This window comes from Maylandia zebra, linkage group LG2 (genome assembly GCF_041146795.1).
Source record: "Maylandia zebra isolate NMK-2024a linkage group LG2, Mzebra_GT3a, whole genome shotgun sequence".
Taxonomy (NCBI): Eukaryota; Metazoa; Chordata; class Actinopteri; order Cichliformes; family Cichlidae; genus Maylandia; species Maylandia zebra.
The window spans coordinates 44,454,353-44,481,788 of record NC_135168.1 but is presented as its reverse complement, the minus strand read 5'-3'; the positions used below and the strand labels follow the sequence as shown (position 1 = coordinate 44,481,788).

The following is a 27,436-nucleotide window of genomic DNA, read 5'->3' as shown; positions in this document are numbered from 1 at the left end:
TGTTTTGAACCTTTAACAAGGTAAAAACCTCTGGTTTTACAGGACTCTTTGATGAAAATCCAAGTTCTCCCCATGAGTCAGTAACTTGTGGGACTACCTTTAGCAGCAATAACTTGACTATTGCTTCTGCAGCATTTCAATCAGGTTGTGGTCTGGCCTTTGACAGTTTATTTTCCGTTTCATGTGATAACATGATGATATGTTTTGAACCTTTAACAAGGTAAAAACCTCTGGTTTTACAGGACTCTTTGATGAAAATCCAAGTTCTCCCCATGAGTCAGTAACTTGTGGGACTACCTTTAGCAGCAATAACTTGACTATTGCTTCTGCAGCATTTCAATCAGGTTGTGGTCTGGCCTTTGACTGGGACATAGCAACACCTTGATTCTTACTCAGCCATTATGTTGTCTATTTGCTGCTGTGTTTGGGATCATTGTCCTGTTGCATGACCCAACTTTGATGCTAAGCTTTATCTGCCAGACAGATGGCTTCACATTTGAGTCTAGAACTCTTTCAATGACTTCAAGGTACAGGTACTCTGGCTGCAAAACAGCCTCTAATCACCATCTCACAACTGTCTGCATGACAGTGGGTATGTGGTGTTTGTGCTGATTTGCTGAAGTTTGAATTTTTCAGATGTGGCGCTGTGCATTATTATCTCCACTTTGGTCTGATCTTTCCAAAGGACATTGTTCCAGGAATCTTGTGGTTTGTTCAGATGCAGCTTTGCAAACTTAAACCATGCTGCCATGTTCATTTTAGAGAGAAGACGCTTTCTCCTGACAAGCCTTCTTTTGTCTTTTTCTAATTGTTCTTTCATTCATTTTCATATTTAACATGTTAACTGAGGCTTGTAGACCTCAGATGTAGCTTTTGGGTTTGTTGGCTTTTCTCTAAGCATTTCATGGTCTGACCTTGGGTTGAGTTTAGTGGAACATCCACTCCTAGAACGATTGTGGAATTGTACTAATGTATATCTGAATGCTCCAGACCAGCAATCCTGATGATCTGTTAACCAAGTCAATTTGATTACAACCACCTTGCTGCTACCCAGCCTTGTAATTTCTGTGTTTTGTTTTTTTTTCCTTTTTCCACTGGACCGCATAGAGTGCTGTGAAAACTTTCTTTTGACATGACTGTATGAACACAATGCTGTGATAAAATCAACATGATCTGCAAATAAAGATTCTGAGCTAAAATAAAATTGAGTGAAGTGAATTTGAGGTTCAGTTCGCATTAGTTATGTCCTCAGTGGCGACGCGGCTGCATTGCCAGCTTTTAGGATTATTATTAGATCTTTTCACTTCAGTCATTGAAGCTTTAATAAAAGCAAGAGTTACAATGGATCAGTGGGAAAAGGGAGATATCAGTGGATGGGATGAGGAACTAGTCTCACCGCTACAAGCATTTCATTTCACTTTATATATACAATACTTTGAAATCCTTGATAATAAAGTCATATTTTTCATCAGGTAAGTATCTGGGAGCTGAGGAGACCAGCTGCAGGATTTTAGAAGATGAATGTTGTCCCTTTCTTGTCTGATATAGAATTTTATCTGCTTAACAGTCCTGGACCTTCTTTGTCATATTATTTTTTCCATTTTGTTTTCAAATGGTGAAAGGTCTGGACTGCAGGCAGGCTAGTTCAGCACCTGGGCTATTTTACTATGAAGCCATGCTGTTGTAATAGCTGCAGTATCCAGTATAGTTCTGTCTTGCTGAGATATGTAAGCCCTTTCCCCAAAAAAGACGTCATCTAGATAGACCAACATATGTTGGTCTAAAACCTGTATATACGTTTCATCACTGATGGTGCCTTTCCAGGTGTGCAAAAGCTGATTATGTCCCCATTATAAAACTCTTCTATAGTCCAGAGCATGTTTTCCAAAGGTAATTTCAAATTACGATTTGTCTGACCACATAAGTTTCCCACTTTGCCTCAGTCCATTTGAAAGGATCTTTGACCCAAAGAAGATGGTGGCCTTTGTGGATCTTGTTCTTCTTTGCATTTGTTGACAGATGACAATTTCTGGAAGCGTTCCTGTGCTCATGTAGCGATTTCCATGATACAGTTGTACCTGTTTAAATGCAGTTTAAACAGTCCTGTTTAAACCCACCTGATCCAAAGATGGTGGATTTCCCAAACTAATATTCAGCCTTTTCTCTTATACACAGATTTCTTCAGATTCTCTCAAACTTTTGATATTATGATGTGCTGTAGATGAAATAGTCAAACTCTTTGCAGTTTTACATCAAATTAACTTGTTCTGAAATTGTTCCACAATTTGTTGACAGGTTTTTGCAGATGAATGAACCGCTGCACTTCTTTTCTTCTGAGAAACTTCCTCTAAGATGCTCCAGCTTTTTCTTTTTAATATCACTTACTTTTCCAACTCCATGTTAACTTTTTTGAGACGTATTGCTGCCATCAAATTCAGAAAGAGCTAATATTTTTCATGAAATAGTAGTATGTTTCACTTTAAATATTTTATGCGTTTTCTATGTTCTATTGTGAATAAAATATGGGTTTATGGGCTTTGAAGATCATTACATTGTACATGGTGTCCCAAAACCTTTGGAGCCGGGACTGACATGTGCACTTTTTACATTAAAGTCAAGAAAACACAGGACACAGGATTACTCGACCACAGCACCTTATTTGTGTGACATTTCTTCCAGTTGTTATTAATTTTGTGCCAAGGGGGAAGTAGCATGGAAATAAATAGTGGAGGCATTGCTACTGTTTGTCGTAGCCCTGAGGTATTATCATCATACAGTTTACATTCATCAAACCTGATAGCCCGCCCACGTTTATTAGATCCATGTCATGCAGTGTGGATTGGTTGCTGAAATCTCACAGCTTGTAGGAGCCTTCAAGTTTGAAAAATATGTACCACGGTGAATTGTTGAGGCAAAAGTTAATTTTTTAGCTCTGCAACACCAAAACAGTGTGCCATCTGTGAAGCATGATTGGTTTGAGTAGCATCAGATCTTTTAAAAAAAACATTCTCTATTTAAGGTGAATGTCAGACATAAAAGTATAACAAGTTTTCAAGTTTATGTATACCACGGTCGCCAGGGTGGTTCTAATTCAAAGAGTAACACCGCAGGGAGAAGGATTGCTTTTAAAGACGCCATTGATACTCTTATCTGTTGGATTGGCAAACACAACAAAGAAAAATCATTATTATCCATGTGAAGTCACCATTTCAGATCTTGAAGAGTCCGAACCTGACATAACCCTGAGATTTTTCACCTGTGAATGAGTATAAGACAACTCGTCTTCCAACAGTATGTCAACTTTTCTGCTTTAAATATTTCCAATATTACATCATGCCAATTTTCTATTGTTGATGGGGTAGGGTTTAGCCATTTTCTAGTAATAGTCTTTTTACTCCTACAACTTTATATCCCTCCTCAGCATTAAGCAAGGAACATAACCAAGGTAAATGGTTTCAGAGTTTAAAGGTATTTGTTTTTTAAAAACACTGTTTAATGTCTTTTGAATGTCAATCCAAAACAACTTAAGCTTTGCTTAAGCTTTGGGCAGTCCTAAAATATAGGACTGCCCATATTTGTCTTGATGTTGGGCTTTGAAATATCTCATTATGGTGATCTCTGCAAGTCAAAGAGTTAGCTGAAGACCATTGGAACTGGTCTTCAATTTTGATTGGTTAGTCTGAACTGGGTCTGACTATGCTGCCATTTCTCACAAACCAGAACTGCAAATCCCATCATCATGTCTTGCAATTATTGAAGAAACAATTAATTTAAAAAATATGTTTACAAATTTTACAGGAGAATGTCAGAGCAACAGTTCATGGCCTGAAGCTTTGGAAGGGTTTGCTGATGCAACAGTGACCCAGTGCACGCAAGTAAATCAACAATTGAATCGTTAAAATGTGAATAAAATTTGAAAGGGCCGAGCCAGAGCCCTGACTCTTTGACCTGCAGTGAGCTGTAAAATCACTCAAAGAGAAATTTGATCGCGCTATCGGCCCTTCTGGCCAACACCAGTAGGCGGTAGGTGAAGGTCCTTGCCCAAGGACACAACGACAGAGGCTGAACTGAACTGAATGAACTGAAACAGCTTTGTTAGGAGGAATGGTTACTCCTCATCACCGATAAGGCTCATAAGTACCACCATCCTGAAATATATTTATATTTATATGACTATTGGCCAATAGATTCATATTTTGCACTCACTACAAATTGCTACCAGCACCTGCCTTAAAAATCCAGCATTGGTCAGGCTCTAGTTAGTACTAAACCTTGGCAAGCACAAGTCATTAATAAAAGCTGTAGTCTGGTGTGCATGAGTTCCCGCAGGCCTACAGAGGGAAAAGCTGTTGAGAATAATAAACCAACCGCATAAAGGTGCTCTGATAGAAATAAAATGGGAAAAGCCTTCAGTGAGGCACAGTTTTTATTTTAACACACACTTACACTTGAATCTATGTCGCTATGCTTCTTTTGTTGAGATATTCATTCATTTGAAACTCAATCTGTGCAGCTGGGAAATTGTTCTTTTCTCCCCCAACTTCTTTTAGTTAGTTTTAATTTTGCGGAGATATGAAGACGGGAAGGCAGATAATGTGCAACAAAGGTTATTAAACTGCTCTTGATTAGGTGTTGTTCCAGGTACGAAACCAGATCCTACTGAGAAATGAATTACTGTTCAGCTTTTATTTCATCAGAGTGCAACTAAAAGATTTAAAAGATGTAGAGAGAAGAAGAAAAAGACATAATTTCCTCCAGGCTGATACAATGTCTGTGTCATTTATATTGAGCATTCACTTTCAAACTAAACACACTGCTTCGAGACCATTTTGTCCATTTTTCAAGACTGTCATTTTATAGAAAATCAATACCCGTAACCTTCACTTGTAAATAAATAACAGATTTAGAAGCCTCATTGATGTTGACTACAGTTTGGCTTGCCTCCTAATTAAGACTAAAGAGAACCTAATAGCCTAAACAACAAACAGCGGTGGGCTTCGCCCGTGCAATTAAGCCCACATTTTTAATACCAAGTTGATTAATTTCTTTAATCAAAGTCAGCGTTACCCTTGAAATTGAGTCACTTTTAATTATGCTGAAACACAAAACAGAAGCTGCTGATACTGCTCTGTGATAGCCTGTAGAAATTTCGCAGGCATATTAATGGGCAGGTGATATAATATAGGAGTCTGGTTTCAGATGATCTTTTGACAACAGTCTGTGTAGACCTGCATATTATCATGACAGGTGGAATTTTTCTCGAGCTTTTCCTCCAGCGTGCTCAGTTTTATTGACATGTTTACTTCTGTCAAAGATGCCTCCCCTCGATCAGTGGTAGTTTATTCGACAGGCGGCGGGGGAGCTGGAAAACTTCCAGATTTTCTTGGAAGTATTATTTTTAGAGTTCTGATTTTGGTCACCGTGGCTGTTTTATTAAGCCCGAGTGTACGAGTCGACGATTAGAGACTTGTTTTCACGTTCACGTGGAATACCTTTGCGACTGAGCTATGAATTTGAGTCGAAGTGGCAATTTGGAGTATTGTCCCAGATTTGCTTCGGTTTGTGCTTTATTATAGCTCACCTCACCTTCTTCTATTAGGCGGTAATTTAAATGCTGGGTTTGTGGCCCGTCATTTATCAAGCATGTTTTAACAAAGTGCTCTCACGCAGTAACTCTACGCGGCCCAAACAAATTGCTCTTTCTGTCTACTCCTTGTTATCAACGAAGCTGTTGCCAGTAATTGCCGTAGGAATGTAATATTCCGCCTAAAGAGCAGCTCAAAATTGTGTCTTTTCCTTTCAGATTACTTTGGCTTTGATTTGATTATTCACAGCAAAAGCATTAAGCTAGCTCTGATTGAGGCTTTTCATGCAGCCTTGAACCATGTTTTCCTGCTTCTGCGCTGTTAATGCAGCTTCATTCCTTGACTCTAATGTAAATTGTGCTGGATGAAACGCACAGTCAGTGCAGTTTTGTTGCCTTATGTAGGTCAGTTCTTCTCCAGCGTTCACTGCTTGGCCTTGTGATGAGTGATTTCATTTTGCGAGGGAACTGCAGTTTTATTATTCATACTCCAACAGAGATTGGAGTTGCGGTGCATTAAAGCATGACGTTGTCATTTCCCCGCTCGTAGAGGCGTTATTCCCTTTGCTCCAAATTGGAATTAAACCCAACATGTGATGCTGGCCCTAACTGTTTAGGAACAGCAACCCTCACCACACTGTTAAGCCTCACTCTCTGTGGATGGTGCAGTGTGTCATTTTATTGGTCAGTTACTGTGTTTTTTTTCCCCCTCTGTCAAATTGATGTTTGAGTTATTTAGCTAAGCTTGCCAGTTAAGCATTCATGACTTTTTCATGAGTCATTGTTTGATAACAGAAGTGGCTTTTCTCACTTCAGATTTAATGCATACTGGTTCTCTGCATTTGTAACTGCCTCCAAAATTGATCTGACTGCCAACAATTTTCTACAATGAAGTAGCTGAGCACATTAGGTGAGTACTGTGAAATTGACCTCAGAAAAGTAGCAGCGTATGTGAGTCACATTGTAAAGACAGCTATTCAGGGAATCCAGACTAAATGGATTCTATTTGGGACTCTTTCTGCAGCGTGCGTATAACCTTAATGCCCTTACAAATATTGCCTCACAGTGGCTGCACTTTAACGGCTGCTGGATAATCAGCAATCCACACAGAATCGCAACTTTTCTTGGGTGTAGCTTCCCACTGTTTGTTGCTCTGAAGCAGCGTGAGGTCCCATATATCTTTCTGGTACTGTCTCTTCTGTTGATCTAATTGGATACCCTCTGTTGCCTACAATGAATCATTGCTGGACCCCTTCCCTCCCCTCAAGTACTTATTTTTATTGAATGCAGGGTTCCCCTGAATCACAAGTCTCAACTTTAAAACTTGTATTTGTCCCTTGGCTCCAGTCAATGATCTCCCCCCAAACCCCCCCCTCCTTTCCCCCCCCCCCCCTACAGCTGTGTCAGTATCACTTTTATTCCAGCAGGGGATTATAAGACTCCTTTTATGTCTTTTGCTTCCCCAGAGAAAGGCCAGGAGTTCAGGCCATTCTTCCCACTCTGCTAATTGTCTCCTGATTTGGCAAATGCATTTTAAGGTGGAATGAAGAGAGCCGACCCCTCTTTGCATTCGTACGAGGCGGTGACACATCCGCACCTTCTCAGTGTATTTTTATGAATACACATCCCTCTTCTATCCTTGACCTCTACAGATGCAGGGGAAGCTTTGACGGAGCACAGACAGTTAAGTCTCAAACAGAAGTGAGGCGATGGAGGCGTTTTTGGCATGCACTCCATGATTTTTTCTTTTTTCTTCTTAGTGAAGTTTAAATCCTGCTAGTTCTTAGGCTCTCCAACGTGGCAGGCATCTCACTCAGCTGCTGATCCACACTGCAAACACCTCCAGGAAAGTGGCTCTAACTGAGCCGATCGAAGGCAAAGATTTTTTTAATTACTCGCCCGCTGCAGAAGGGAAAGGCTCGGGTTTTGCCTCTGGGTATTCGTATCGACTTGGGTGTATGATGTTTTAATGAGCCTGGCGTGTGAATGATTTGTTGCTGTTGTATATGCTCGAAAAACCTAATTTGTTTGTTTTTCTTGTGCATTTTCAGTGGATGGATTCTCAGTTGACTTGGAGGAAGATTTAAGACTTTCCAGACAGACCAGGATGTCAAAGATCTCCAAAGCAGCCAAGGCCGTGAAGAAATTGGATACAGGCAATGTAATCCGGGCTATAGTGAGGTCAGGACAGGCTGCCCCTGGACCTCCGCTAGGCCCCATTCTGGGACAGGTAAAATTACTCCTGATTTCACTTCTTGTTCTATCTGTTCGCTCTGAGTAATCACAAGTATTAACTTAATTGAAGGAGCAGTGCTTCATTTTATCAACCGACCTTCTGAACACAGCACTCATTAACCGCAAAGCAACCCGATCCTTTCCTATTTTCACTTTGCCAGTCACATAGTTGCCTCTCTCCCCTCAGTCACCTCATCGTACATCCCCACCTCCACCTCCTTCTCCTCCCTATTCATATTCCCATTCTTATTCTAGTCGCACAGCTCTATTGTGCAGGTGGGTGCCACACACTGCCTCAGTCTGCAACTATTTTCTCACAGTTTTCAGGCCAAACACACCAACACCTCCACCCACAGCAGCACCTGTCCATATACATTAGCCTCACTCTTTACAAGCCGGCTGATGAAAAGGGATTGAACCTGCGAAGGTTTTGTCTTAAATTCTTCTGTACTTCTTTCTGCTTCAATTGCTCCACAGAGACAGCTGAGGTAGTCTTGTTTTTTATTGCTCGGGGATGCACCACTACAACTTTTTCCCCACTGATGCCAATTCTGACTAGAAAAATTTATGAATTGGCCGGTACAATAATAAAATAAGTCAGCAGTCCTCGAGCAATGAGCAATGATCAAAGTGAAGAGAGCGGGTCAGAATAGCAGAGGCAGAATTTACTTGGCCATTCACTGCTGATGCTCTGTTCATTAACCTCCTCTTTGTTTCTGATCACAAAATTGCATCTGCGTTGAATTTTTCTTGTAAAGTTTAGATTTTATTTTATGCCATAAAAGGTTCTATCTGCTGCAGCTTTAATAGCCATTGAGGAATTAAAGTTTAATTGTCCTTTGAGAGATAGAAAGAAAGCAACCCAAAGGCTCATTCTCTACATACAAATGGTTCAGTTAGCCTCTTTAATGGACAGTACTCATCAGCCGTGGATGCTGTTGCACACTTGGAAACCAGATCAGTTCTCACAGCTAATCCATCTCCGTGACATAATGACGACACTCAGACAAGAGAATGGAAAAATGTGCATAATTGCCAGAAAAGCGAGCGCCACATGATTTATAATATCACGGAAGGTAGCTTTATAAGTGAAATCAATCGAAAATATCGTATTTCTCTTAGATGACATCATCAATAGCTGCACCATTACTGTAGCTCTTCTATATTCTGTTGTCACCAGTTGAACAACATTAACCACAACATAAAAATCTGGTGGCTGCGCACTGCTTCTAATAGCTTAAATGCAGGTCATTCATTTACTTACCAGGGTTAGTAACGAATAGCTTAACTTAACCTGGTCTCTATTACAGGCCAGGACTTACATTTGGGGCTTAAACCCCAAAGATTTTAGATCATTTTAAACACTTTTCTCTATGACAAATATTTTCTCCTATTTAATAATAAAATAAGCTAACTTGATCCGCAAAGATAATGACAACACACTAACAAAAATGTTGTGTCTTCCTCCCCCAACCCCAACCAGTCGTGGCAGATGGCTGCCCCTCCCTGAGCCTGGTTCTGCTGGAGGTTTCTTCCTGTATAAAGGCTGTTTTTCCCTCCCACTGTCGCCAAAGCGCGTGCTCATAGGGGCTCATATGATTGTTGGGGTTTTCTCTGCTTTCTTTGTGATAATGTAGGGTTTTTGCCTTACAATATAAGTAACCTTAAGGCAACGGTTGTTGCAATTTGGCGCTATATGAATAAAATTTAATTTAATTGATAAAATTGTTTTTACGCTAAAAAGCCAAAACTTTTAACATTTTGGCATCCTGATCTCACACTTTATGTGTTTGATTAAAATATACAATCCTATTACACAGCTTGAATGCTAGATTTTTGATGTTGATGCAGTAGCGTTTTGATCACTGAGAAAAAAACATTGGTCAGTGTTTTTCTTATAGATTTTCATGTAGCAAAGCACACAGTTGCTGCATTTTTTTTTTTTTTTGGCTGGATATGAATCTCCCATTCACACCCCAAACGTGCTCTACTTGATTGAGATCTGATTTTGATATGGCACGACCTTTCTGACATGGTGCGTTATCGTGTTGGAAGCAGCCATCAGAAGACGTGTACACCCTGGATATAAAGGGATGGATATGGTCAGGAACAATACTGTACATTTAAACGATGCTCAGTTGGTATTAAATCTCTACTTGCCTGAACCATTGATGCAAGCCAGGATGGATCCTTGCTTTCACGCTGTTTATGTCGAATTCTGACACAGAAATTGTAACTCGTCAGACCAGGCGATGATTTTCAAGCCTTGTATTGTCTAGTATTGGTGAACCCCTGCGAAGTCTAGCCTCAGTTTTCTGTTCTTAGTTACAGGGTTGACACCCTCTGTGCTCTTCTGCTGCTGTAGCTCGTCTGCTTGTGTTGTGCGTTCAGAGACTTTGTAACAAATGGTTATTTGAAGACACTGTTTCTTTCCTGTTATCTTGAAGCAGTCTGGCCATTCTCCTCCGGCCTCAACAATGCATTTTACCCACAATTGCTGTTCACTGGATATTTTCTCTTTTTCAGACCATTCTCTGTAAACTGTAGAGATGGTTTTGTGGGAAAATTGCGGTATTCTGAAATACTCAGACGAACCTGTCTGGCACCAACAACCACGCCATGTACAAAGTCACTTAGATTTCGGCAGGTTGTCTTGACCATGTCTACATGTTTAACTTTTTCTCCCTTACATATGACACTTGACCCCTTTAGTCTTAACGACACATCAGTATATATGAATAAAGTCGTGACTTAATGACCATCAGCTTTTCCGAGGGTAGCTCTAGTAATCTGTGTAGGCAGAGATCACTCCCACTAACCTTTGACATGTCATGTGATTAGATATCTGTATTAATAAGCTAATGAGAATTTCCTTCCAACATAATATCTGTATTGTTTCTATGCAGATGACAGAATTTTTTCTCCCCTACAGTCTAGTGAGTTTTTCAGTTACTCGATTTTAGAAATGAAAAGGAAGGACTGTCTTAAACCCGCAATAACAGCTCACATGATTTAGTGGAATAAAACTTGTTTCCGGCTTCAGGGCTTCTCGGCTCTACAGAGAAACTCGGCATTGTTAAAGTCATTGCTTCTGGCCTTGATTTAGTTTTGCTGCTCTTATAGTGGTGTTTTACAGTCCCATAATTGATTTAAAAAACAGTGCTGCACACTGCCTCCTCAGCACCAAACAGAAACAGTTGGCACAGTTTGCTCGTGAACTTTTTAAAGCATGTACAACTGAATGGCCAGAAGGAATATTGGATTTTTAAAAACTCCAACTCCAAATGAATGCTATTTATATCCTTATCTGTGGGTTGTGTAAATAAGCAACTGTTTGCTTAGGTTTAGATATATAAACTCGAGAGCTGATAATCGTCACGTTAAGATGTTAATACAGATTTTAGAAAATATGCTTCATTTTTGTAGTACAGCAATGATGATTCCTTCTGGAAAACAAACAATTGTATTCTTTCTGTCCAAAAATAAAGTAAGTGGTGGATCTATGCTTTCATCTGAGAGCACTTTCCGCTGCTCTCTCATTGTGCAAGTGGTTGGCACAGTGGCTGGATCCATATATTTGACTTGACACAGATTTTGCACCAGATGCCTTTCCTGACACAACCCTTCCATTTCTGTGCATTTGGGACTGGCACAAGTCACAAACATTGATCTGGCACAAGGAGTGCTCGGGCTTCTGACCTCCTGAGGAAGGGTTTGTGTCTCCTTGAACCGGAGTGCTTTCGCATGTAAGGCACATATGTTAACCACTGCACCCTGGAGCCACAGGATCTCTGCTTTCATCTACCATCTTTTATCATCTGCTCAGAAATATAGAAGCCAAAATTGAACTGCTACCATGTGTAAGAGAGACTGGGAAAACCCAGTTTTATCCCCTCTTTGCTGTTTACCAGTTAGATGTATAATTGATTTTAAGATTTTTACCGATTATATTTAAAGCTTCCTTCCCCTGCAGCTACACTGGAGACCCTGAGTTTCCCTGAGCTAAAGCTGCGAATTAAGAAACTCGCTCTGGCTGTCAGTCAACTCTAAAGGTCATTGAGATTTTACATCTGGCACATTTAGAGCAATTTGGGAGCTTCAAAGGTTAATTGAAAATGAACCTTTACAGCTTTCTGTCTAATTTTGTGTCTAACATGAGACATTATAAATTTGAAGCATTTGATTTGAAACTCCTTTTGTTTTTTTTAATAGAAAGATCAGTGTTTGTGACTGACAGTTGACATATTTTTACTGGCAGCTAACCATCAGACATGCATAAAGACTCAAACAATAGCAATCATGTATTTATGAGCAATCATCCTCCTCTCTAACATCTTCTTGTCAGAGTAACGTGAGTATTGATGTATCTGCATCACTGGGGAAAATGGCATTTTTTTATATATATATATATATATATATATATATATATATATATATATATATATATATATATATATATATATAAATAATTTTTTTTTTTTTATTTTTTTTATTTTTATTATTTTTTTATTTTTATTTTTTTTAAGTTTTCTTCTCCCTGAAAGCACCGTTTCCTTTCCCAAAGATGTTACGGTTCAAATTTGCTACCTTTAAAGATGCTTGGATTTTTGAAACCTCACTCTGACGCCGAAACTAAGAATAGTGGTTTCTTTACCAGCCTCACCAAGTATGCAGTTTCGTCTTCTCTGCCTGTCTTTGTTTGTATGGCCTGTTTCACCTTTGAACACTTGTTCCTCGCTGTATCTTGTCAGAATATTCTGTTTGAGCACGAACTGTGTTAAATAATGCATACGAGACTCCACTGAGTCTATTTTATGCGATTAATTTGAGATTTTCTTACTTTCTCACACCACACTTGGTTTTTATTTTTAAAGCTTTCTTTTTAACCTCCACATTTAAAGGTTTTGATTTCATGGTTGCAGTATAAATACGCAGTAGCTGCAACATGAGACAAATGTAGTTCTATTTAGGATTCAAGGTTATATATCTGTATATTATATACTGAATCAATACCTTAATCTCACACAACGTACAGTGTCATCAGATAGGATACAGTGAGCTCCAGTGACTGTTTATAACTCAACTGTTATAAAAATACAACACCTACAGTTTTTGTTAATTTATTAATTTATTTTAAGGCTGCAAAGTATGGTAACTTGGTAACAAAATGGATCTAGCTTTTGTTGTGCTGTTTCTGGAAATAGTACTTTGGTGCAGGAACAGCAGGAGGGTACTGGACTGGAATCCAGTATTGGGGTCTTTCTGTGTGGGAATTGATTTTCTTCCCATATTTGCATGGATACCCCAGCTTCCTGCCACCATCCAAAGACATGCATGTTAGATTTACTGGTAATTTATAAATTGATATAGATGTAAATGGTTGTCTGCCACTCTGTGTTAGACTGTGATAGACTCTGCCTCTCACTGCATGAGCACTGTGTTAACCTCCAGCCCCCCATGACCTTGAATTGGATAGGTGGAAGACAATGGATAGATGAATATAATGTAAATTGATGCCATCAACAGGTTTTTGGATTGCAATTTTGAAGCCTTGTATGGTGCATTTTTGGTCCGGCTATCCTGGTATAATTGGAGCTAGTCTATATTTACACAGCACGGTTGACCTGGGAACTTATCAGCTAATGGTAGAAAACCACTTTACTTTGCTAAGAAGGGTCATATGTAAATCTTTATGATATTAAATGGGGTGCTAATTTTGGCTACTTAATTTGGGCTTAAAACAAAAACTATGTACCTGAACAACTGAGCATTACGGTCCTGGAGTCTCACTCATCCGTCAATGAAAATAACCACGCCCCTAAATCTAGAATAAGAAATAGACTCATCTGACCTGGAAACCTTTTTCCAATCATTTGTCCACTTTTGGTGAGTCTGTGTGAATTGAAGCCTCAGTTTCCTGTTCATAGCTGATGGGTGTGGTCTTCTGCTGCTGTAGCTCTTGTGCTTCAAGGTTCAATGTTTTGTGCATTTGATGCTCTTCTGCATAGTTTGGTTGTAACTTGGGGTTATGAGTTACTACTGCCTTTCTACAAGCTGCAAACAGTCTAGCCATACTCCTCTGATCTCTGACAATGACAAGTGTTCAGTGGATATTTTCCCTTTTTCAGACCTCTCTGTAAACCCTAGAGATAGCTGTGTGGGAAAATCCCAGTAGATCAGAAGTTTCTGAAGTACTCAGAACAACCTTTTTGCCATTTACAGCCATGCCGTGTTCAAAATCACTTTAGTGACCAGTCTTGCCAATTCTGACGTTAAGTTTGAACTTTGTCTTCACCGTGTCTACGCGCCCTAAATGCTGCCATGTGATTGACTGACTAAATCTTAGTTTTATAAAGCAGTTTAACCGGTGTACCTAGTAAACTGTGCGGTTTAAACACTTTGCGGAATATTTAAATAAGAGAATTTAATTCCCATTAACCTCTGTACATTTGTCATGAATAGAAAAATTGACTATACAGACCAGAAATTTAAATCCCTGTGGGGGGTTGTGTGCTTTTGGAGGCATGCCCAAGTGGCCCTTTGAGGAGCTGGGATACTTTATGGGTGGTATTTGTCACTAATTTACAGTTTCGATTAGGCACAATTAAAAAGGCCATGTTTTTTTTTCTTTCTGGAATTCTTTAAGGTCACTAATACACTGATGACGAAGACACTTTTATCCAAACAGCCCTGGGTTATCAATTTTTGACTTTCATTTTTACAGCTCTTACTGAACAAATCTGGGGATGTTTTTCAGGTATAAATTTAACAGCAGATAGTGTAGGGCTTAAGGGATTAAACTGCATTGCTGTCAGGACCTCTATAGTAAAAGGGAGGTTGTTATTTCCATCTGCAGTAATTTGTGTTTGGCTCTGTTCCCCAACTTTTCATAAACATGCAGAAAGCCAGACCAGAGGAGAGCAGCAACAGTAAGACCCGAGCAGATAACAAAGCAGCCCTCATACTGACAAACAGCTATGACATCAGTAAGGTCAAACACACATGAGGGTGGAACTAGGAAGGAGGTGGGTTGCAAAGCAGCTTGATGCTCTGGGTAGACAAAACTTAAATAGTGTGCCCTATATAAAGCTTACAAACTGGCTGAATCTTTTGTATCAGACCAACTTCCAGAACGGGATTAAATTTAGTAATAACCAAGTAAATTTACTTACTGTAGTGCTACATCGAGGTATAGTGAAGAGTTAATTGTACTTTTGACAAATTCCATTTTATTTCCACATATCTTCATTTCAAATTTATAACACTTTTTACTCTGCTGCTTTTTTAGCTTTACTTTCTTTGCAGATTTAATAAAGGATGTGATAGGATGAGGAGCTCAAAGTAGAGCCGCTGCCTCTCCAAAACGAAATGAGTCAGCTTACATGGTTTAAATATCTGTCTAGGAGGCTTCCTGGACACTTCTTAGATTAGATATTTCAGGCCAACAGGAAGAGGGACCCAGCGAGACCTGACACTCGCTGGAAAGATTGTCCCTCGGCTCGCTTGGGAATGCCCCGGTGTCTCCTCTGTAGACCTAGACCTAGAGGCAGGGGCTGAGGAGGGTGGTGTGCTTAGAAAAAGGATAACGGATGCAGTCAGGAAATTAATCATAATACATTACTTGGTTTAGTGCGACTAGCAAATTATAAAGTAGCAAATGATCCCCCATTTGTAACAGCTGCACCACGGATGAATGATTACACGCAGATGCAACAATAAGCATAATCTAATTCGGTGTTATTGTGAAACAGACTACCCTGCATAAATTACACTTAAGTTGATTTTGATGCTTAATTGATGCTCATACTCATGATCCAGTCATATTTACTTTAACAGGGAGACGCTGGCATTATTTTTTTTTCTTAATATTTTCCTCCCACACTTTTTAGAGTGCAGTATAATACAGAACTGCAGCAAATCTTCAAATTTGAAAAAGTGTAATTATCAGCAAATTGGCACTAATTGATTTGACATAACGATTTTTTTTAAATTCTCAAAGTGGTTAGTATCTAACTTTCTATTAAGTGGCAGATCATTTCGACCTTTGTTCTTTTTTTCTTTTCTTTTTTTTTTTGACTTTATGTAATTTCGGCATTACGTAAATGTCACCTTAACGTCTGAGACCTGTATTAGTATGCGTTTGTCTCCACTATTGCATTGCATATCATAAGAGTCTCAGATTCTTTTGCATCATTTCTTTCTGTTAGAGTATACTTTGAAGTTCTCTCCAAAAGCAGCATTGCTGATGGTGTGCGTGCTCTGATGAATGATTTAGACATCTGTCTGTTAAATGTGTCTCTTTTTTTTGCCAGAAGAGATGGGCATGAGCTCATAGGCATACTGTAGCTGTCGCCGCGTCAGGGGTAATGAGGTGAGATGGGCTGCAACGAAGTGCTCAACCAAGCAAAACAAAGCCATATGTTTGTCTAAAGGTGCCGCCTTCTGGACTGTTTGAGATGTCATTGTTGTCGAAGCAGCATGTTGTGTGTATTTGTCTCTGTCTGTTCTCTTGTTCCATCAAGCTCACTGTGTGTGTGGAGCAAACGCTAAATAAATGGCAGTCAGCAGCCACTCTGCTTCAGGCAGTAGCCCCGTTCCTTTAATCTTAGCCAGCCTCTCCCCCTCAGCTTTTTTTTTTTTTTCTCCTTGTCTCTGACTAACCACTCTTGACAGGGGAAGTGCAGAGAGGTAGGCTGCCTGTCGGCTGCAGGGCAAATTTAAACAAACGAGAAAAATAAAAGAAGGAATACAAGACAAAAAAAGGGAAAAGTGACAGCTCTGGTACATGAGAATAATTACAGGCTAGAGTGAAATTAGCACAGGCGAGAGGAAGGGAAGGATAAGGAGCACCGGAAAGAGCGGCAAAAGAAGAATGGAAATAGGTGCGTAGCTCGAGCACTTTTCTTCAGGTTATGGGAGTTGGTGGGAGCTGAGGGAAAATGCTGAGCATTGTATTCAGAGTCTAACAGGTGTAACAAATTCTAGGAGGTAGTCATTTGCAGAGGCAGCTGCCTATGTAGCTGCTGCTTTTAGTATAATAGAAATATGAAGAGGTGCCCAACAGGGACTGCATCCAGAATGCATGTGTTTGAAATGTAGAGTGGGCAAAGTAGAGGGAGATGAAAGAAAGAGGGTAGGCGAGAGCTGGATGCTGTCTACTACACTCGATATCCCTCTGTGGTTTTTCCTTAAAAGTGTATCTGAACTGGAGAAAAATTCCCCACAGAAACTTTAAATGAATTTCTTTCTGTGGTGAAGCATGTACATTAGTCTTAATACATCCTGTAAATACAGCCTGTAAATCAAGCATAAAGCAGCGAGAATGAGCACTTGCATTTTGACAGATAGCCTCAATTTCAATTAATAGGACCATTAAAGCTCAGAGGACAGGCTGATGGGTGCATTCATAGCCGCTGTGAGCAAAGAGCCAGTTCTCTCTGAAAAACATCACACGCATTTACTACAACTCTTGACATGCGCACCCCATCACATCAAGACTTCTCCCTCTCTCAGCATTAACGGCAGACAACACAACAGCACACTCAAGGATTACCGCGAGAGGATCCGAGCTGATGGGCCCGCTGGCATAATTGTGATAAATGACGGCCTTTCGTCAGTGTGCCGCTCCATGGAGCAAAGAGCGCGCTGTTGTGCCGAGAACATTTCGGGAGGCTTCCATTCGCTTAACCAGTTCAGCATGAAGACAACATAAAAACATGCAATTTCCTGTGACTGCACAATGAGAGCTGATTGACTTTAATATAGTGGAGGTTTTGCAAGGAGGAGGCGATTATTTGCCTCTGAGGTCTCTTGGACTTGAATAATTTGGACCGACTCCTTCTGTTTGTGTGTGTGTGTGTGTGTGTGTGCGCGCGCGCTTTTCTGCCAATAATGCCTCTTTGTAATGGCCAATGAACTGTCAACACTAGGCGACTATGAAATACTTTATTAGTTTGCGGTCTGTCCTGGAGGTGTAGCTGAAAACAGCTGTGGAATAACTTCACAGTATACACATGGCATATGTCCAAGTTCCACATGGTACACATAATGTGTACGACAACCCAGGGGCTCGTTGCACCATGAGGAAACAAGGCACTTGACTGTACTGTACATCCTTTACGCCTGCCGCTCTGAGCCACACTCCAACGTTTGCCCGGCATCTTGATAAGTTTGTGAATGAATGGATTCACCCATTTTTGAAATGGAATTAAAAAGATGATTCTTTTTTTTATATATAAAATGAAAAAAGACATTTGACGGTTGGATACATGGCTGGAATGAATGACACTTTAGGACAAGAAGAGATCACAAAAAACACGAGTTTTAAATGCATTTTGAACCTCTAAAGGGATTACTTACATTGGTATTCAGTCTTGGTAAACAATTTAGTAAAAAAAGAGCTCTACTGTACACAAAGATGACACAAAATGCTCGATGCCCACCTTTAAGCCCAGCCGATGAAAGATTGCATTACTGCAAACAGCGTCTTTTGTAGCTGGCTACTTGACTTGCGTACATTTTGTTGTTTGTTAAAATTGCTGCTGGATGATTTAAACAGGAAACGGTAGTGAAGTCTACCTAACTGATGTGCATTTAAGTTAGATAAAACATGCCATACAAATTGTAAACAAAGTTTAGAGATGTTCTACGGTGATGCCCGTGAGTCTGCAGGTTTTCACTCCAACTAAATGACAAAGTGACTGATTCCTCTCATTAACATTTTCTTTCAGACAAGACAAACTAGTACATAATATCAATGAGAGAACAACCTTGGTGCAGGGACCCTGCAGAATATATCTGGGAAGTCATGGGAAAATTAAATCTATTATAGAATACAAGAGGGGGAAAAAATCTGAGATCCTCATCCTATTACAATATTGTGAAAAACTGTATAATTGTACCTCTTCGGGCATGTAAAAAAAAAGGAAATCTTAAAGTAGAATCACCTGCAATCATGATTACTTTGATTTAAAGGGTCATCAGGTTAGACTGTGCATTAACATACTGAAGCACGGTGAAGAGTTCTTAGTGGTAGATGGCTTTTGAATGTTGGCTCTGTGGTATTGAAGGAAAAAAAATGAATCACCACTTCTGTGTATTAAAGTTTTCGCTGTTTCTCTGCACTGTGAAGTGAAGTGAGAAAATGTACGCTGAAAGGTCAGAAGCTGTGTTTTGGCATCTAATGGTCTTTTGGCAGAAGAGAGTCGAGTCTGATTTTTTTTTTTTTTTTTTTTTTTTCTTTTTCCTGAAACCTCATGAATCTGTGCAACAAATTTCTGTTTCTCGCCCCTAAACAGCTGCAATGAATCAGTGATAGCAGATATTTATCAGGAAAGCAGAATTCTTTAAAAAAGGGGGGGAAAAAACAAATCTGACAATGCAATTCCACAAACGTGATGACAGCGAAATCAAGATTAAACCACGATGAACAATAGCAGACTTCAGCACACATTTCTGAAAAAGTCTTTACAATCTGACAGATGGGTTCACAGTGTTGACTTTTAAAAATACACATCCACAAATCACGGCACTGCTTTTAGAGTTATTCTGAGCACAACAAGATGTGCACAAAGCCAAACTTGCCAAATGCAATTCCACAGTTCTGCATTATAACCTCCGCTGTTGTACTGAAATTCAGTACAGTTATCTGTTTGGATGTGATACCAGCGTGAATTTTCACTGTGGTTGTGGTGCACGCCTGTGTGCACGCGTGCACGTTCAGAGTGATTCTCTAAAGTTCATGGGAGATGAAAGAGGGTCCTAAAGGCGTCGCTGTGGGCTCCAGGCTGACGTGGGAGAGCGAGTGGCTTTGAGAATGAGACAGTGTGTGATAATTAGAGGGAGGAGCTTTCCCCTGGGCCTGGCCCTCTCCCTGCTCTGTACCCGTGTTTGGCAAGGTCGAGTCTCCCGGTTCTGCTCCTGCCACAGTCCCGCCTCCTGCAGCACCGCGCTCCTGTTTATGTCTCTCCCAGGCTGAGTTCAGCTTCACAGCCAGAGCCAGCAGGTTCTTGCCCAGAAACACAGTGGACACGCGGGGGTCCCTATACCACAGCATCCCTGCACCCCTCAGGGCTAAGGTGAAAATATTGATAGTGACCAAGCTAAGCCAAGGGTACAAAGCCTCCTTGCGGGGTCCTCTCTGTCCTGGCAGACCAGTGGCTCCCAGCTCTGTGAGTGCCACACACGGCAGCAGCAGCAGGAGGGCATAGCAGTAAAAGAAAACCAGACCCTCAGCCCAAATGGGCAGCCTCTGCTCTACAATCCCTCCAGTACCGGCTGCAGACCCTCCTTGGGCTTCCCACAGCCCCGCCTGCAGGTCCAACACATCCAGCAAGTCAACCACCACCCAGAGGAGCCGGCCCCGCACCTCCTGCTTCCTCCGCTGCGGAGTCATGTGGTCAGCTCCTGTCAGGATGAGAAACAGGGAGGGTAGACAGATGGACAGCAGCAGCGTCAGGGTCTTTCTGGCCAGAGGATCAGGTGGCCGACGCTCCTGCCTGTAGTTGTGGCAGACGAAGAAGAGCTTGAGCTGGAGCAGGGACAGGAACAGGAACCAGAGGGCATTGGCAAATCCACGCCGTGGCGACCGCGCCTCAGACACCACGCCAGCTGAGACGAAGCGCAGCGCGAGCAGGAAGCCCAAATCGCCCAGCAACACTGCCACATATTGCCACACGCTAGGTCCTGAAAGACCCCGAGCTCCCAGCATGCTCTGCTCCAGCAAGTAGAGGTCCACCACTGCCATCGTGCTCACCGTGACCAGGGTTGATACGCACACCTGGGGCGTAGGCACCATGCCTGAAAGAGAAATACACAGATGCACTGTGGGAAATCTGTTGCATCGACAAAATTCAGAGTCTGCTCACATCGATGTGCTTGGTGCCATCTGTCCCCAGTAAAGCCGACAAATCTGCAGGATAAGAACATGCTTGTTTTTTTTGTTTTTTTTATTCCTCCCCTGAAAACAAACATGTAAAACAATTTAATGCTGGTTGCTATGGTTAAAGACAATAGCTGCAGAGTAAGCAGTGAGAACCCTTCATCTTTGGCCAGAGCTACATCCACCCTGGCTGCTCAAGCTGGGAAGCCTATTAAATTGTTTTTTTTCTTCCCCTCTGCAGCTCTTTGAATTAAACAGTCTTCATTTTCCATAAAGGTCCTAACATTGCTGCTGTTTCGGAGATCAGAGATTTTTTTTCCCCCCGAAGTTCTCAGCTGTTACTTTTTTCTGTTTATTGTTTCTGATCCTTTTTTTTCCTCAGCTTATTCATTATTAATTAATTGCATTCAGGCGCAGCTAGGTGCCCTGTCAAAGCCTTTTCTTTGTCTCTATAGCGTGCCGTGTTTATTCTCATACTGTGCTGCAGCCTTTAATCATCCCAAATTCCCCTATCATTTCGGATGAATATTGATATTTTTGCTATTTGTTCAGAGATGCGATCGTCTCGTGTCGTTGTGTACACACTGTGCATTCGTGTGAGTGCAGGCTGGCAATGCTAATTTGGCTGAAAATGAGGTTTCACGTTATTTTGTCACAGCTCCTATCTCAGCCACAGACAGTATAAACCCCAGTATTGATTTCAGCATGAGAAATAATCACTGACTTTACAGTGCAGTCGAACCAATGTCTCTTTATCGTATTTAGCTGAAAAGCACAGCACACACCACTGGACTGTCTGTTATCTGCCCAGCACCACTCCCGGGTGTCAACCCATCAACCGGATCGATGGCATTATAATATAAAATCATTGCCAGCTCAGATGTGTCCTAACAGCAACAGTTGAGCGTGATCGAGCGAGAGATTGTCAGCATGATCGCGGCCTCTGAGAAAAGTCTCTCCGTGAAAAATGTGTATTGATATCTTGCCGATGGAAGACACATCACTTCCCCCACTGTAAGACTAACAGGAGCTCTGCCATCGTTGAAGAGGGCTGAAGAACTCCACTGGGTAAAAAAAGGGTTTTGAGATAGTGTGTGTGTGTGTGTGTTGGGGGGGGGAGGAGAGTGAGAGAAAGAGGAGAATAAGACTGCAAGTGAAAGATTAATAGGCCTTTTGGCTGTCTACATGCCTAATAAAGTGTTACTGCATGATGGTAATAGTTCATAAATAAGCTCAGGGGGAGAGGGGGGGGGAAGCGATGAAGAAGGAAAAGAGTCAAATGCAGATAGAAAGTGACTTCCACCCACTTACATGAACGCGTGCGTTTCACGAGCCTGCTCGGTCTGGATGAATCCAGATGCATTCATCACGGCGACTATTGAAGAATCACAGACATTAAAGGTTTGTTCTGAATCCGATGAATCAAAGAGATGAGGAAAGGAACTATCTCGACTGATTAATCTCCCCGGAGGGACGGTGGGAGGACAGGCGTGGATCATGCCAGCAATGTCTGATTGTCTGTGAAGCCTTTTGTCTCACTGCACACGGAAACTTGATTATCATTTCCACAAAATTGAATAAATTTCACCAAGCCGCAGATTGAGAGAATATTGGAATTTAAATTTGTTTCCTGGGGGACAACCCCAGCCTGCAGGAGAGGAGCAGGAGGAGGAGGGTTGAAGAAGTTCACATCTACAGTTGCAGCCGGCTTTCAGGAGGTCGTGGCTTTCGGGTTATTCCATAGGCACCTTAAATTTTTACCCTGCAAATCTATCCGTCAGCCGGTGTTTATGTTTTGACTCCCTGTCAACGGGGTGTAATTTATTCTGCTCTGAGTGAGAGACCGGGATGACAGCCCGCGTGTCCACTCAGCTCATCAATAATGACCAAATTCATCATTCTGCTGTCTGGGAAGTGACACTGCTGTTGACAAGGTGAGGCAGCCTATTCCACTGTAAGCATGAGTGATGGCACATAATAGTGTGCAGCTTAAATATTTGTGTATTAGCATTAAAAATCCATTTTTTCCCAGAAATGTATCCACCTCTTGTCTTCCTCACATAAGGCATGAGTGCACACCCTGTACGCTATTGAATAGGTAATCATCCAAAAAGCACTTCAATTCTTTCCAACACACACACACACTGACGGAAATGAAGCAAAGGGGGTGGGGTTGCCACTTGCATTTGTTTCCTATTAATACTAGGTGATTCCCGGTTGAACACAAATGCATGTAGAGCAAAGATTAATTTGTCTGCACCTACAGATCATCTCCATAAAACACCCACCGCGGAGCAGTAATTTTCCTAACAGACAAAAATTCTTCACAACTTATCACAGGTGGCACAGGAGCACCAAGGGCATCGGGACAGCATCTGAGCCATTATGTGCAAACCCATTAATTAATAGAGTCAGAGGTGAGCAGCCTCTGATAATGCTGAATAAATCCTCTCCCCAGACATTAAAACATCTGTTGATTTATCAGGTAACAGCCCCAGAGTTTCCCGACGGTCTCTCTGTTGTATTTCTACACAGTTAACACATTTTTCTTTTCTTTCGGGTTGAAATGTGGTTATTTGGAGCTGCCCAGCACGCAGCGCTGCCTTGAGACGTCCTGCATCCTTTAACGATCTCTATTAAAGCGCTTCTCTGCAACACCTGTTTCATAACCGCCCCATTAACAGCAGGTATTGTGGCTTCATCCGAGGATGCCTGTTAGTAAAGTAAAGCAAAGCTTTTAGTTACCCAAACCATTCGTCTTGCACTTGGGCTCGATCTTCCTGGCTTGATTTACAGCAAGTACTGAGGGGTTGTTTTTTGTTTTTTCCACCCCGTTTCCTCCGCCAAGTAGAAGCGCTGTCGGTGACCAGTAAAGTCTTTTTTTTTATTGTCGCTGATGAGCCGCGCTCGGCGATAAAAGTCTTATTCTCTCAGCACGGGTGTTTGTATACAGTCAGGCATCAGGAGGGGGGCTCAGGGAGAGGCTGTAAGAGGGCAAAGTCACCGCTACTGCCACACCAAGCAGACTCGAGTTTGAAGGAGCAGAAAAAAAGGAAAAGAAAACGAAACGACTCGTACTTATCAAGATTTCCTCCTCCGTGCAGATCTGGCATGGCAAATCTCTCCTTCTTCGGGCTGCATCCGCGGCTGTTGCAGAGGCTCGATCTGGGTCTGTCGCCTCCCGCAGTGTCGGAGTCTGCTGCTGTCGATTTATCTTTTGAAATAGCAGCGGGGGCAGAGAGCCGTGCAGGGCTGCTGCTGCTGCTCGGCCGGGCTCGGGCTGTGCGGAGCAGCCGGGAAGTCGGTCAGAAGTGGAGCATCAGCGGCGAGGCGATCCCGGCCGATCCTCCCGCGAAGATGGCTCGTGTGAAAAGAGGCAGAGCGGTGCAACAGCGAGGGGAGGACGAGGAGCAACTCACTCACGCTGTGTCCGAGTTTGGTTGTGGTGGTAATTTGTAAGCAGGCTACGTGCTCCAGCACAGACCTCCCACCCTCCCCCGGTTTCCCCTCCTTCCCTCCACCATCAGCTGTGGAAGTTTATCTGGAAGAAGATGCAATGCATATTTTAGAGCACTCTGTCACACCACAGTCTCTGCTTATGGTAATAATGATGATGATGCCACTTGGAGAAGATTAGTTGCATTGTTTGCGAGCAGGCTGATTCCTTATTTACCCTTCTTTGCCTGAAATAAGAGCGGAGGAAGTGGAGCGAGAGATGCTTATAGCCTGTAGACGCATTTAGAGCTCAGAAGGCAGATGTTACAAGTTTAATTAGGCTTCCTTCTGTCTGCTTACTGTCTTAGTCACACAAGGAAATCATTCCTCTGTTGTAGATTAACTCATTACAGCCAGCTTAAAGAGAAGGATTGGGAATTTTCTGGGACGGATCTGCTCAAAAATGAATCGCTTGGAAACTGTTTAAAAATACAAAAAAAGGCGTGTGGCTCATTTCCATGTTGGAGAATTCAATTTCAGCTCCTTTGTCAGCCGCAAATGAAGTTTGAAGGAATTTCACAGTGTCACGTTGTCCTCAAGGTCTTGCTCCTTCGAGTGTATCTGTTGGCACCCCAGCCTGCACTTTGAGCAAAGGCTCGGGTCCTCGGCTCTCTCACTCATGTGGCTCTCAGCGTGCTGGGTTCATAGAGTGAGAGGTTTAATCAGACTGGTGAGAAAAGGGATGGAGAGTCATCCTTCTTGTCAGATTCAGCTCTGCGCTCCGCTGGCTTCCAAGAGAGAAGAGATTTTCCATTTTCCTCACTTCAGCGTTGGTTTTTATGTGTGTGTGTTCCTCAGCCCTCCTTTTGTTACCACTGCCTCTCTGTCACCCCCGTTCTCATGTTTATCCTATTCTCTCCTCCATTCTGCAACTAACTCCCCCCCCTTCTTTCTTCTTTTTCTTTTCCTTCCCCTGTGGGTGTGGTTGAAGGTCACCGTGCACACTGGCTCACTTTCACAGAGGAAAGAGGGAGAGTGAAGCAGGAAAAAGGACGAGGGGAACAGTGAGAATAGCAGAAGAGCGTGAGGAGCGGGAAGGCTGTCCACAGTACTGTGCACTCATCACTTTTTTGCTTTAGACATGATTGGAGAAGTTTGGAAGGACACATGGGCTCGCAGACTGTCCAAGAATGCTTAAGGCGTCAACAGCGAGCCATGGTCCGCATGCTGACCTCCACAAACATGGCTTTATCCTCGATGTCATCTCACGACCTGAGACGTGCTTGAAAAGAATGCACCACTTCTATAATCAAAGTCAGTGCAGCAGCAGAAGCAGTGATATTGTCTGTTTTATTCCACACATTTGTCTTTCTTGTCAAAGCCAGCACCTACATTACCCACAATTCAGCTTTATTGCCAACAGTTGGGATTCAGTCATGTTCTGCAGGTTGTGGCTAATGAAGCCTGGAGCTGCCGGCCCCCAGCAGAGATGAAGAGTGGGCTGCACAGGTTCATGTTTCCCTGGTGCCACATCACCACATCGCTTAATCTTTAAAGTTCACTACCGCCTTTTAACTCAAGAGACATCTTTGCAAAATATAACTCTTTGGTCATTTTTTTAAATATATAAACAGTGGACAGTTTCAAAACAATCAAGTTGGGTTGTTGTTCACATGTAGAACGCAGGAGGAGGCATGTTCTCGCTACTGGCTCCATTTTTTGTTTTAGGCTGCCTGTGTAGAATGCACAGGGGGCACACACTGGCTCACTGCGAGCTCACGACAATTACCTAATCAATTCCTCCTGGTTGTGGACGTCACATGGACTTTGTAATGAGGAGCTGGCTGCATAAAGATCATTAAATGTCTGCTCTGGCCGTGCTGGGCATTTGTGTTCTCAGCATAGCTGGATATAGCCTCTGTGAACTCACTGGATAGTGAGCTTCACTTGTGAGGCATTGACCTAAGCCTTGCCGGCCATCGTCTCCTAGGTGTTTTTGAAAATGAACTTGAAAAATGAGAAGCAGCTGTGACAGAGGCACACTTGCAGAGACTTTTCCATAGCAAGCTGCCACGCCCTGAAGCTAACTCTGCTTTGTTGTTTGTTCTACATGCAACCAATGTATATTTGCAGGTTGCAAGGTGAAATTGGTTGCAAAGACCAAAACAACAACAAAAAAGCCTCCCTGTGTTTGCTTTACAGGTTGTCATGCACACCAAACTAATCTCCAAGCTCTAGAATTGAGAGAGTTGGCCTTCAAAGTAAAAGTTTCACTCTTTGAAATGTCTTGGTTTCAGCAGTAAGCAACAACTTTTATTTTGAACAATCACTTTGCAAGTAGTTGGCAGTTGTTTGCAGACGAGTCTTCTACGCAAACTGCGGGCAAGCACTCCAATCTGCTACTAACCAAGGCAATTGCAGTGAGTTTTTTGATGCAGCAGCGTATATATCTCTGCCACAGAGTTTACCTACTGACAGTCAGCAACTTGCGCCAACCAGTTGTGACTCCCCAGTCGGGAAATGCACATTTCTCCCTACAGATAGGTGGCCCCCAGAGGGTCACTAACTGGTCTGTAGGCCTGCATGATTGTGGCTTAGTAATTGAATCCAGTGGTTCCTGGAGTTTGTTTCAGCAACCGATTGCAGCTAGTTAAGACTACTCATTTTTCCCTAGCAACCAGTGTTTGGTAGGAAGGCACCAACTGGTCTCTAAGCCTGTGGGACTGGATGGGCAGTTAATTTTGTTTTGGAGGGCCGCACCAATAATTTGAACTCAATTCTGTCCAATATTGTTTCAGTTCACTTATAAGCGTATTGGTGCGGCCCTCCGCAACAGTCCCATTTTTTTTATGGAAAGATTAATTGCACAACCTTAGAAGACTTAAAATTAGGGACCGAAACCATAAAGTCATCAGGAGGTCACTGATCAAGTGAACAAGTTTTCTTATCTCGGTATACTTTTTGCAAAAAGGGGAAACCTCTCTTTTCTGGCTCTTGGAAAGAATGCAAATTTAGATCAATTGCACAATAACTTTATCTTTTATATACAGTCTGTGGTTTCCCCATCCCGCTGGGTAATGTCTGGAAAAGTTCATGCCTGCAGTGCATGTGCGAAAAATGGCTTTTATCAGCATTCGCCTTTAAATAACCCCTCTAGAGTGCAAAATTCAATACTGGCTTTCTGAATACTCCACAAGGACAACGCTACTTTTGTCAAAACATTGCTATCAGTTTTTGCTGCAGTCTTATTTTATTCCAGCCTCTGATTTTCTTTCTCTGAGTGTTTTGCCTCCACATGTCAC

The 27,436-nt window shown here is 42.0% G+C and overlaps 2 protein-coding genes across 4 annotated transcripts in view; one reads left to right on the top strand and one right to left on the bottom strand.

The window, feature by feature from the left end:
• The window catches only part of mrpl11 (mitochondrial ribosomal protein L11), a 61,266-nt gene that overhangs the window by 12,147 nt on the left and 21,683 nt on the right, over positions 1 to 27,436 (top strand). The window contains exon 2 of the mRNA XM_004545627.5: positions 7,636 to 7,814. Coding sequence (XP_004545684.1) covers positions 7,692 to 7,814 — 123 coding nt within the window. The 5' untranslated portion in view covers positions 7,636 to 7,691. The remainder of the gene's footprint in view (positions 1 to 7,635; positions 7,815 to 27,436) is intronic.
• Positions 18,125 to 24,223, bottom strand: tmem265 (transmembrane protein 265). 3 transcript variants are annotated; one of them, XM_004545625.4, is made up of 2 exons: positions 23,445 to 24,223; positions 18,125 to 20,617 (listed from the first exon to the last, which is right to left on the bottom strand). In XM_004545625.4, the coding sequence occupies exon 2, from the start codon at positions 20,613 to 20,615 to the stop codon at positions 19,551 to 19,553; it is 1,065 nt and encodes a 354-aa protein (XP_004545682.1). In that variant the 5' UTR covers positions 20,616 to 20,617; positions 23,445 to 24,223; the 3' UTR covers positions 18,125 to 19,550. The 3 variants fall into 3 exon arrangements, with proteins under 3 accessions (XP_004545682.1, XP_004545683.1, XP_076731103.1); XM_004545626.4 differs by having other exon boundaries at positions 23,778 to 24,223; XM_076874988.1 differs by lacking the exon at positions 23,445 to 24,223 and adding an exon at positions 22,011 to 23,375.

Bases quoted from the DNA above. Each gene is read 5' to 3' on its own strand.
- tmem265 (XM_076874988.1), bottom strand. From the start codon at position 22,062: ATGCATCTGGATTCATCCAGACCGAGCAGGCTCGTGAAACGCACGCGT. The intron at 20,618-22,010 runs GTAAGTGGGTGG...TTTCTCTTTCAG, and splicing joins CGTGAAACGCACGCGTTCAT to GCATGGTGCCTACGCCCCAG.